The sequence below is a fragment of the Eleutherodactylus coqui genome, chromosome 9 (assembly GCF_035609145.1).
Source record: "Eleutherodactylus coqui strain aEleCoq1 chromosome 9, aEleCoq1.hap1, whole genome shotgun sequence".
In the NCBI taxonomy this organism is placed as follows: Eukaryota; Metazoa; Chordata; class Amphibia; order Anura; family Eleutherodactylidae; genus Eleutherodactylus; species Eleutherodactylus coqui.
Window position 1 is genome coordinate 95,315,808 of NC_089845.1, and position 12,557 is coordinate 95,328,364.

Consider the following 12,557-nt stretch of genomic DNA (forward strand, 5'->3'; position numbering starts at 1 on the left):
ACAGATCTGCAGTTGAAATGTGCCTGTGAAGCTCTGTGCTGTGTGTTGGGACGCCTCCTACCATGCCTACTTCCTGTAGTCATAGCAACCAGTGACTCCATCTGCAGCTGCACTACGGATGTACTGCGTGAAAAAACGCACCCATTGGCCGCCTGCAGACGAGCGGAAATCCCGCCGCGGGATTTCCCGCGGGATTTCCGCCGCTGAAAGTCTGCATAGGAGTGCATTACAATACGCACTCCTATGCAGACGGCCGCGGTTTGACCGCGCGAAATCTAGCGCGGCAAACAAACCGCGGCATGTTCTAATTTTCTGCGGGGCACGCACTCACCTGGCCGCCGGCTCCGGTCTGCGCATGCGCCGGCTGCGCGGCAGCCGGCACATCAAAGAGCCGGGGCCGCCAGGCGCGGGTGAGTACGCGCTCGTCCCTGCAGGCTCTGGGGTCGGATCGCGCGGCGAGATTTCTCACTGCCGGATCCGACCCGCTCGTCTGCAGGCGGCCTTTGACTTGTATTGGAGGCTTCACGCGCATGATCCGACCCAAATTAGAACAGGTCGCAGATTTTTTCACGCGCATGAAAAAACGCGATACACATCCGTCCGTCTGGGGACAACTGCGGATCCTCATAGGAGTATATTGGCTGCGGTCTGGGGCGGATTATGTGCCTAAAATCACGCGCTTGAAATTCTGCTCGTGTGCAGGCACCCTTACACTGCGGGAATACGCTTGTGTGATCTGATGCATTGGAATCCAATGCATTAGATGGTAGCATATATCAGCCAGCCGTAAAAATGCCGGCTGATGTTCTCTTGTGTGAATAAGCCCTAACACATAGAATAAAGTTATCATTTTTGTTAGTGTGTACACTGTAGAAACAAGACACTGAAAGATGGAGGAATTTCGGGTACATTTAGTATTGCTGAAAAAATACAACTCCTTCTGCAAAACAAGCCCTCAGCCATGTACATTGGATAAATAAGAAGTTATGATTTATTTATTTTTTTTAAAGGGGGGGAAACAAAAATGGGGGGAGGAAAAAAGGGCCGTGTCCTTAAGGGGTTAACATAACCAATTTTTTCTATTGTATTCTTGACTTCAAAACTGTAGCCACAGGTAAATCTCTTGACTTCATCCTTGCTTTACGCCGCCTTTAAAATAACCGTAAATATTGGAAATTCTGTAGCATTTACAGTACAAGGAAATAAGATTCTACAAACTTCCTCCACATGAAGAAGAATTTTTCTACAACAAATATGCGTGAAACTTGAAAAGCGCTGCGGTTAACGCCACAGTGGCATGTATTTATGTTCTACAAACTGCGTGCATCTTTTGTAAATATCTCTGATAAAGATCGATAGGTAATAGAGATGAGCGAACGTGCTCGGCCCCGCCCCTTTTTCGCCCGAGTACCGCGATTTTCGAGTACTTCGTACTCGGGCGAAAAAATTCGGGGGGCGCCGTGGCGGCGCGGGGGGTTGCGGCGGGGAGTGGGGGGGAGAGGGAGAGAGGGCTCCCCCCTGTTCCCCGCTGCTACCCCCCGCACCGCCGCGCCTCTCCCCGCCCCCCGGCGCCCCCCGAATCTTTACGCGCGAGTACTGAAGTACTCGAAAATGGCGGTACTCGGGTGCGTAAGTACTCATTACGAGTACGTTCGCTCATCTCTAATAGGTAACCTAAAAACCACCAGAATCCGCAAATCGAGTAAGACAGTCTTCTCATATTGCGGAAAGACAATAGAATTTCTGCTTGCAGTATTCACAGTACAATGTGGAGGGGATTTAAAGGAAATCCTCACCCGCTGCGGGTACTTTCCATGACAAACCGCAGCATGTATTTGCTGTAGAAGTCAATTCTTAAAATACAAGGGTTCCATTCTGCAGCTGTTCTGGAAGTAAAAATGCTGCTAAACCCACCCCAATTCAGCACAGATTTGACCAGCATGAAATTGTGGGTATTCTGTTGCTGAATGCTGAATCAGCAATTTTTTTTTCCATGCGAGAAGGCGGCCTCATTTGCTGATGTTGACCCCATGGTGCCGTCACACGATGTCTGAGCCATAGAAGATTTTTTTTTATTTTTTATAACATTTGCTGTATGACTGCTTTTCATGTGCAAAGTTTGTTTCCAGTAATAGGGAAAAGTCTCTTCAAGATTATAGAGGAAACCTAATATTGAAGAGACACTTCCTGACTTTGAGTCACCCATAAGCAGGAAGTCCAAAAAATGAATGCTTGAATTGGATACATTGTAAGTGAAATGCACATTCATGTCATTGCTGTTCAGGTAGGAGACAAAATCAGGCAAGGCATACAGAGTGCCCCCCAAATAAATAGGTCATTTATGTATCTGCCGTACCAAACCACATACCTCCGTAAACAACATCATCAGAATACACAAGAAATTCCTCCCACATTGCTACACACAAATTGGCGTAAGATGGTGAAAAGGGACAGTCAATGGGACAGCCGAACAATTGGAGGTAGAATTCACTATTAGGCCGAAGTCAGAAGAGCAATTTCTTTTGTGCGCAAAAAAAGTGCGCTCCACAGATCTGCCAAATGCCCATGATCGAAGCTCTGTGCAGTGGCAGAGGACTGTGTTGCTATCCCATTGCTTACAATGGGACTGGAGCTGCTGCTGCCTCATTCAGAGCAATGGGATGAAGACAAACCCCACTGGGATTTTTGGGGAAGGACTTGAAATAAAAGCCCTTCCCTGAAAATAATCCTTAACTGCTGTAAAAAAAAAAGTGTATATATATATACAGTATATATATATATATATATATATATATATATATATATATATATATATATGCATACACACACATCACCACCTATCAGTGCTGTTGGGGCTCCGGCGCGTCTTCTCCCTGGCACTCTTCTGCTTGAAATATAAGCCCAACCCCCAAAATAACTTCTAGCTACAGGAAAAAAACCAAAAAAAAACCCACGTACATTGCCTAGAAGCGCTGTCCGGCTCCGTTGCGTCTTTTCCCCGGTTCCCGGCATTGGTCTTCAGACATGTCTTCTGGGATTTGAAAAATACCGCCACCAGGAAGCGTTGCCTCTGATTGGCATGGAATGGTTGTGATTGGTTCATTGAGCGCTGGCTCTGATTAGCTGAGCACTGTGGCAGCGCTACCAGGAGGCAGGGAGTTTCCAATCCACGTCCAGAAGAGATGCTGAAGACAACTGCCACTGACCGGGGAGAAGATAGAGCCGAGCCGGACAGCGCTTCTAGGTGATATATGGTTTGTTTTTGTTTTTTTTTCTGCAGCTAGGGCTTAGTTTAGGGCTCTGACAGTAGGATTTTTTACTGTCAAAGTTGAATCGCACCGCATGAAAACACGGTTTTCGTGCGATGTGATGCAACAGAAAGGAAGAGAAATGGGCTACAAGACATCACATGTCGCAGGCATATCGCGAAAACCACAAAGTTTTTTATTCACAATGTCGCATGTTACAAAACGTCGCAAATGTGAAGGAACCTGCAGGAAAACATGGGCTTCACATACATGCGATTTGTAGCATTGTCGCAATACAAAAAAATTGCGCAACTTTGTCGCCCGTGTGAAGGAGGCCGAAAGAAAAGGGAACTATAAAGGAGTTTTGCTTTTTGCTGGACAGCTCCTAGGGGGCGGAGTGTGCTCCTCGTGGAAGCATCAGGGCTGTAGCTCTGTATTTACATAATGACATATTTGTAGGAGGAAGAAACATGGCAGAAGCTGGAGGATAGGAGCACCAGCACCTTGCAGGCACAGTGTGGTCTCTGATATAAATCTATGCTCAGTCATACCTCTGTTAGACTTTCCCTGCCACCGGTGCTGCTGCTGCGGCTTCCTGCTCGTCCACTATAAGCCACAGAGCTGCGATCCACTGTGGATGCACCCCACGGCCATGGGGAAATGTTCTGCTCAAGCTGCTTCACAAATAAAGGTGCAACTAAAGCCAGAAGTCTGAAGGTCCACCAGTAAGGCCGGATACACACGGGTGAGTATGAGATCCATCTGAGAAACTCGGACCAATATCGCATTTGCAAACGGGATTTTTGATGCAATTGCAATGCGTTTTTGCTTAAAAACATATTGCATCTGGGTAATTGTGATTTTCCTGTGCATAGAAAGTGCATGACATGCGAACGCAATGGAATTATTTTTAACAACCTCAAAGAAACTAATGGGAGATTAGGAATTGCCCAAAAGTAGGACACGCCGCAATTTTTCAATCTCACAGCACTGCTGCAAGGGGAGAATCGGTCATGTGAATAAACACATTGAAATCGATGTGTCATTTTCACGTGTGGGCTCCATCCACAATGCAATCAGACAGAACTCGTGTGAAAATTGCCCATGTGAATCTATTCTAAAAAAAGTGCCCTTTAGTCTTCCCCCATGTGACTTCCACATTATCATGTCTCCTGCCGTTACATTCTAGTATTTAGGCCTTATTCTCACGGGCAATTGTGATCTGTAAAAAACACACTCTGTATATATGTGCATTTTGGTGCGTACGTGTTACATCTGTATTCACTGCGTTTTTCATGTTTTAAAAAAAAAAAAAAAATGCAAAAAGACCCAATGACCCATGACAATACCTATCTCTGTTCTACCATTTACCCTTTACCCTTCCTGTTATGAGACCTGTAATCCTGGGAGGCCCCACCCCTCCTGTGACATCACACCTGCCAAGACAATTACCCAGTGGGTGTGGTTAGCCTTATATAAGTCTGTGGACTCCTAAGGAGCTATCATTCATTACTTCTGCGCATTATGAATGGGGAGGTGTGTGATTGGGGCTAGAGGTGCAGGGTGGTCTGCTGGGGGTTTTTTTGGCTTCCTGTGGGTGTCTGTGATGATTGGAGGTGCAGGATAGTTGCTGCTTGTGGTGGGTTATCAGCTCCTGTCTGACTGTCTTCCCTCTTGTAGGTGATTCCAGGTCATCTGGCTGAGATGGAGCAGCAGGTAAGTACTGAGTGTTCTGTAATGGGGATATTGCTGACTGCCGGTGATGGATCCACACCCTGTTCTATATGATGGGGAGCTGAGCACATCCACTAGGCAGAAACTTCTTCATCAGCTGCTGAGAAACCTCCATTTAAGGAAACGCAACTTCCTGCTATCTGGCTGACCCTTGTGAGACTCTGCTGTCTCTGGGGGGGCTACATGAAGTGCCCCCATAATGAGCACTGCCCCTATAAGGCTAAAATCGCACACGGCAGGCTTTCTATCCATGTGGTAAGTCTACAGCATTTACAGTTGTATCAAACTGGATGAGACTTACAAGATCTTGTTGGCATGTTGTAGAGAATCTGCCCAGAACTTGAGAATTGGCCGGCAGAGCGGGTTTGGGGTTTTGGATCTTCAGTGTATCAACTGTAGAAGCAGATTTGGGGTGCAGATTCTACCTCTTCACATGAGGGGGGAATATCATATCAATATTTGCCCCATGGTGGGACTGCTGTGGGATCTGTGCTGCAGAATGTTGGCTGCAGACGCTGCACAGGGAGTTCTGTCCTGTGTGAACAAAGCCTTAACCTCCTGGGGTAGAGCTCTCCACCTGGGTGTATAATCTGCCCTGTATTACACTGCACAGTGTGCTATCCTTCTCTGGAAGGCTGCTCTAAATTAATCCCACAGGATGCACCCAAATCCACAGCTGCAGACTTCTTTGCCACAATCTGCAGGTCTAACTCTCATCTCTGCACTAAAATCCGCAGATAACCAGCAGCATTTGCTGCTATCTGTGATGCATCCTGCGGTGTAACTCCAGCTCATGTGAAAGCACTTTAAAGGCCCTTTTATAAGAGATGGATTTCACAAAAATATTTCTATGTCACAATATTATTTGTATGGGGCTCGAATTTCCTGCATTTAAAAATCTGCATGTCTTTACTTCAAAACCGCAAGACTAACTTCCCCAGTAGAAAAACTTTCTGCTGCAAAATTAGGGACGTCTTGTGGAATTGTTGCGAGTTTCTAACATACAGGAGATGTAAATCACCAATTAAAGCCTGTGGAAAAAACTGTTCTGCAGTTAAAAACACAACAAAATCAGCATTAGGGCTCCTGCACACGTGTGTGTTTTCTGCGTGTTTTTATTCACACGATATCACATTTATTTTTCTTTTTTGTGTGCAATTGTCAATGAGACTTTCCAATGTTAAAACCGCATCACACAAAAATTGCAAAGCACCAACTTGTGATGCGTTTTTTAACTTTAGAATGTCCCATTGACAATCGTGTGGAAAAAAAACGCACAGGGAAACCGCAAGTGTGCAGGAGCCCTTAGTGCTGCATCCTGCGGACCATTTAATCCCGTGTGAAAGGTTCCTGAGGGAACTCTCTCACATGCAGAATATCTTTACAAGATGCAGACAACCCATCTGCTGTGTACATGTGGGGTACGGAGCAGAAATCCACAGCAGCAGAAATACATTTTTAAATGTTTGGGGTTTTTTTTCAGATCCTAATATATATATTTATTTTTTTAACTACTAACAATGTCTAACTACCTGCACAAAAAACTGAACACACTACTTATCCTGCACAGTGTATTGTTCCATGTGTATCCCACACATAAGACAAACCCTCAAAGCTCAATCCATGGAAAACTAAGTTATGTGACTCTAAATGGAAAAATTACAAAAGAGTTTTATGAAAAACTTTTTAAAAAATGGTGGAATTGATAACTCTTGGGCAGGGAAAAAACAATAGTCTTACAATAAGTCTTAACTCAAATATGCTACTTGTACAGAAAAATAAGCTCTCATATAGCTTTTGGTAGAAAAATTTAAGTGTATGGCACTTGAAAGGAGGTATGAAAATGGAAGGGGGGGGGGGGGGGACACTGGACCTTAAGAGGTGGGATTCCACTGTATAAGCTAGAAATACCTCCTTCTAATGTCTGATTAGATCTGGTTGACACACTTAACCCTTCCCTGTACTTGTCCCCCCCTTAGAATGTACTGGTAAGGTTGGTGAACCTCCCATTGGTGAGCTCCACTTATGATCTGGTGTCTTCTGCCTATGTGACCACCAAAGACAACCATCCCTACCTGAAATCTGTATGTGACGTCGCAGAGACAAGTGTGAGAAGCATCACTTCTGTGGCTATGAGTAGCGCCGAGCCCCTCCTACAGCACCTGGAGCCTCAAAGTAGGTGTTCTATGGAAGGAGGATCTCCTCCTCACTGATGACTGAGATGCTGGGGATTAGACTTTCTTTACTTCTCTGCCTTCAGATGACTTCCATATCTAGAAATGCAGATTTTTCATAATATGCAGAGGGGATGTTGTTAGTGATGGTTCTCTAAGAATTGGGAAGATGAAAAAGAATCTGCTGTAACTCCCTGACTTCTGCCATGATATTGGGGTTTTGTATTAGACATGCAGTTTGTTCTCTCCTTGCTCAGTAGCTAAATGTTATGTCCTACAACAGTCTCAGCATTATTCCCCAGGACTTTTGCTGGCTTGTAGCTCATCAGTACATGGTTTTATCCTTCAAACTGATGCTTTCTCCCTCTTCAGTTACTCTGGCTAACAACATGGCCTGTATTGGCCTAGATAAGATGGAAGAGAAGCTGCCTATTCTGCATCAGCCTTCTGGAAAGGTGAGCTATTAAATCCCAGGGGACCTTATAAATGTCCCATAAACTAACCACCTCTGTAATAGCAGTGCAGTGTGAACCATAGCGGGGTCGGTTGCTGGGTTTGAGCTCATGGGTATAAATGTCTCTTCTGGCAGGTGGTGGCTAATGCCTCAGAAGCAGTTGTTGGGGCCAAGGATGCCGTTCTTCAGAGGATCACAGGAGTAGTGGATAAAACCAAGGGAGCTGTGCAGGACGGTGTGGAGAGGACTAAGGCTGTGGTAAATGGCAGCATTAGCACAGTCCTGGGAAGCAGTGTAGTGGAGCTGATGAGCGATCGTGTGGACATTGCACTATCCAAGTCTGAATCTCTTCTGGAACAATACCTGCCGCCGACAGATGAAGAGTTGGGTAAGCAGAAGGGTGGTCTCTGAAGCGGACTTGGAGATGCTGGTGCTGCCATTGCAGGAGGTACAACATCTCTTTGCAAAGCAGTTCTATAGCACATCAGTCTCTGTCAGAGGAACTCTTCTCTTGAGTTCTCTAATAAAACTTGTCCTATTGTAGGATAATCAATAGATTAGCAGGGCATCTGCCATGTAAGACCCTCACTGATCTTCTCTTAGGGAGTTCTGGGTGGCAGTCTCCTACTGATCACCTATCCTGTGGATAGGTGATCACTTGAAGAGCTTCAAAAACCCTTTAAGAACACTACTACAGCTAGTCATATTAAAGTAATTAAAATGGCACAATTGAATTGCTTATAGTCTCGGTATCAGCAGGAAGTAAAAGAGCTACAGTTATACCCTCCTCACTACCACCACTAGTACCAAATGCTTATATTGAAAGCATGGATCTGAATAATGATGAAGCTTTTGAAGAACCAATATAGACATAACTGTAATGTCACCTAATTTCAGCTGAGGAAGCAACTAAACCAGAAGGCTCTGAGTTGTCCCAAGATGAGGCCAGCTACTATGTCCGCCTGGGTTCCCTCTCTACCAAGGCCAGCAGACGTGCTTATCAACAAGCTGTGACCCGGATCAAGGATGCCAAATGCAGAAGCCAGGAAGCCATTGCTCAGCTCCAGATCACAGTTGACCTGGTGAGTAAATCTACCTGAGGGATCTGTTAAAGGAGATGTCCCGCGCCGAAACGGGTTTTTTTTTTTTAACCCCCCCCCCCCGTTCGGCGCGAGACAACCCCGATGCAGGGGTTAAAAAAACCACCCGCACAGCGCTTACCTGAATCCCGGCGGTCCGGTGACTTCAATACTTACCGCTGAAGATGGCCGCCGGGATCTTCTACCTTCGTGGACCGCAGCTCTTCTGTGCGGTCCACTGCCGATTCCAGCCTCCTGATTGGCTGGAATCGGCACGTGACGGGGCGGAGCTACACGGAGCCGCTCTTTGGCACGAGCGGCTCCATAGAAGAAAGCTGAAGACCCGGACTGCGCAAGCGCGGCTAATTTGGCCATCGGAGGCCAAAAATTAGTCGGCTCCATGGAGACGAGGACGCTAGCAACGGAGCAGGTAAGTATAAAACTTTTTATAACTTCTGTATGGCTCATAATTAATGCACGATGTACATTACAAAGTGCATTATTATGGCCATACAGAAGTGTATAGACCCACTTGCTGCCTCGGGACATCTCCTTTAAGTGTGAAGCTTAGCAGAAACCCTTGTCAGTAAAACTCCTGCAAATGTCTTTATTCATCTGCAATGTAAGCCATATTACAGATTAGATTTGGTATATTTAGAGCTTCAGACAAAAATGACTAGTCTTAAATATTTACTAAGTTCAACTCCTCTATATTCAGTTCATGTGTTTGCCTGTTTGCTTATCTAGCATTAGATGTTCTTACGTCAACTAGCTCTTCAAGAAATGCTGCAGGAGTTTCAAGAGGTTCCTTAATAAATGGCATGTTTAGGACACCATATAATGGGGTGTAATAATGCCTATATAACACTTAATCATTGAATGTTTTTGTTTAAGTAATCTACTCTGGAAATGGTTTCTAGCTGATTCTAGAACTCATATTAAGGGAATAAGACATACTGGTGTAACTGAGGCATAAACCTTAGTGAGGTCCATGTAATGATGGCATCCTCCACGATCTCTCCCATGTAGACATGGTGAATATAACATTACCCTATTCTCTCAAGGTTGAATATGCAAGAAAGAACATGGATGATGCCAGTCAGAAAATCCAGACTGTACAGGAGAAGATTTATAATAAGTGGCTGGAGTGGAGTAAAGGCACAGGACAAGATGCTGGTGGGGACCCTGAAAGCACTGAGGTAATGCCAATTCCCTATAGTGTGTGTGCCAGCTTCATCTGGACCCTGGGAATCTCACATGTCTATTTCTCTCTCTAGCATATGGAATCCCGCACTCTGGCTATTGCCCGCAATCTCAGTCACCAGCTACAAACCACATGTGTGTCTCTTGTGACCAGTGTCCAAGGTCTGCCCCAAAGCCTTCAGAAGAAAGCTCAAGATGTGAGTGCCACGGCTGCAGATGTATATCAGACCTTCCATGCTGCCTCTTCCTTCAGAGAAATGTCTGCTGGCCTCTTAACCAGCACTAAGGAGCAGCTCACAAACATGAAGGGGTCTCTGGAGGAGGTGCTGGATCTCTTGTTGAACAACTCTCCCCTAAACTGGCTGGTAGGGGGCTTCATTCCCCAACTGGCTGGCAGACAAGAGGAGCAAGAATCAGTTGGGGAAGACTCTGCCACGAAGGAGCATTAAAAGCTTCCGGTGAAGAAATGTTGTACTTAAATGGACAAATCCCAACCACACCACCATTCCAACTCAACTCCTTGTTCTCTCCATCTGAGGGCCAGCAACAGTGTTACTCTTGGCTATCTTACCCAACTATATTTGAATCACTGATATGTAACCACTATGTGCACTTTTTGTAAAATAAAATGTCTGCATCAACTCTTTGCTGTTGCTGACTTGTGTTCATACAGCTGCTCAAAAAGTCAAACGGATATTGCCTAATTTGTGCTCAATGTGGTTTTTAATAGATGGAAAATAACTAGAGATGAGGTGGTGCTCAATTCTCAGGTGCTAGTTGCTCAAGACGAACTTTTCGCAATGCTCGAGAGCTCGTTTCGAGTAACAAACCCCATTGAAGTCAATGGGCGACTCGAGCATTTTTGTATGGGACCGATGCTTTACATAGGCCATGACTTGTGAAACTCTGGAAAACCTCAGTCATGGAAACGCCACGGAAGGGCAGGGGCAGCATGCATGGCTGCATCTGAGGCTCCCAGGTCCCACTTTTAAGCCAAAATGGGGGCAAGACCCCTGTCAAATTCCTGTGGCAAAGGTATAGGCAGACCTCAGTAACTCTTCTGTAGTAAAAGTATAAGCGGTCTCCAGTAACATTCCTGTAGCAGAAATACAGGGGGTCTGCCTATAACATTCCTGTAGCAAAGGTATAGGCAGACCCAGTAACATTCCTGTAGCAGAAGAATACGCAGACCCCTGTAACATTTCTGTAGCAAAGGTATAGGCAGACCTCAGTAACTCTTCTGTAGGTGTCCGCCGGACACCTGTTTGGACAGAAAGCGGAGAATACAAAAGGTAACTCCCACCACCGGCTCACCAGTGTGTACCAAATAACTACAGTGACCCGGCTTTGCTTACCCAATCAATTAATACAGAAATCATAGTACAATACATTACTTCACGTAAAAATAACTCAAGGGGAGGGAAAAGCCCCTATGCTGTCAGGATGACTTCAAGAAAAGGAATTAACAGGTAGGACCTAATTCCTGTCTTCCCCTCATCATCCTGACAGCATACACATGGAGTAGTGCCAACAATCAAGGGCTTTAGGGAGGGACCACTGCCTGTAGCACCTTAAGCCCAAAGGCCATATCACGGGTCCAGGCGATAGTGCTTCGTGAAAGTATGAGTGCTTGACCATGTGGCGGCTCTGCAGATCTGGTCGGTTGTCGCCTGGGCGCTCTCCGCCCAGGAACAGGCGACTGCCCTAGTGGAATGGGCTCTAACGTCGCCCGGGAGTGGGATCCCTTGGGATCTGGACGCCTCTTCTATGGCCCTCCTGACCCAACACGCTAAGGAGTCCTTAGTAGCGGCCCCTCCTCTGCGTGGACCCTGGAATTGAATAAAGAGGTTGTTAGACTTCCTGAAGGAATGTGTGACCTCCAAATACTTCAGGACTGCTCGTCTAACATCTAAATTATGGAACCTCTGTTCCGTGGTGTTACGGGGTTCCTGGCAGAAGGAGGGAAGTACTTTCGTTGTTCTCTGAGAACTTTCGGTTGGAAAAAAGGGGTCAGGCCTGAACTCTATTTTATCTGGGAAGGTGGTCATGAACAGGGGCCTAATAGAGAGGGATTGGATCTCCCTGATCCGTCTGGCGGATTTGATGGCAACTAGAAAGGCCACTTTATAGGAGAGGATCTTTACTGATAGATCTTCCAGGGGCTCAAAGGGGTGTGTGCAGAGGGCCTGCAAAACAAGGTTGAGGTCCCAGGGGGGCATGGTTTCCCTTATAAAGGGGTGGAGTCTGACTGCCCCTTTCAGATCTTTCTTAATTAGCCTATGGTTGCCTAAGGGGAAGTCGAAGAAGGCCCAAGGGCGGCCACCTGGACCTTTAAGGGTACCAGGTCTTAGCCCCATGTCCAAACCATCCTGTAAGAACTCCAATATTTTGTTAAGGTCAGGCTGTTGGAGGTCATGTATACTATGCCCCAACCACCTAGAGAAGGTATCCCACACCCTGGAGTATATTTTTCTGGTGGATTTTTTTTAAGGTTCTCACATAAAGTAGTGGTCCCCCTCCCTGATAGGCCCTGGCTCAGGTATTTTACCCACTCAACGTCCAGACCGCCAGTCTGAACTGTCGGACCTTTGGGCATATCAGGGGACCCTGCTGAAGGTCGTCTCTCTGCGGGAGATGTAGAGGCTCCTGTGTCGAGAGAGCGGCC

The 12,557-nt window shown here is 46.1% G+C and overlaps 1 protein-coding gene across 1 annotated transcript; it reads left to right on the forward strand.

Moving 5' to 3' along the window:
* Positions 1-4,940: 4,940 nt before the first annotated feature.
* On the forward strand, positions 4,941-10,341 carry LOC136578671 (perilipin-2-like). The gene is made up of 7 exons (XM_066578863.1): positions 4,941-4,964; positions 6,962-7,157; positions 7,529-7,611; positions 7,746-7,998; positions 8,508-8,692; positions 9,754-9,888; positions 9,967-10,341. The coding sequence occupies exons 1-7, from the start codon at positions 4,953-4,955 to the stop codon at positions 10,339-10,341; spliced, it is 1,239 nt and encodes a 412-aa protein (XP_066434960.1). The 5' UTR covers positions 4,941-4,952.
* The last annotated feature ends 2,216 nt before the right edge of the window (positions 10,342-12,557 follow it).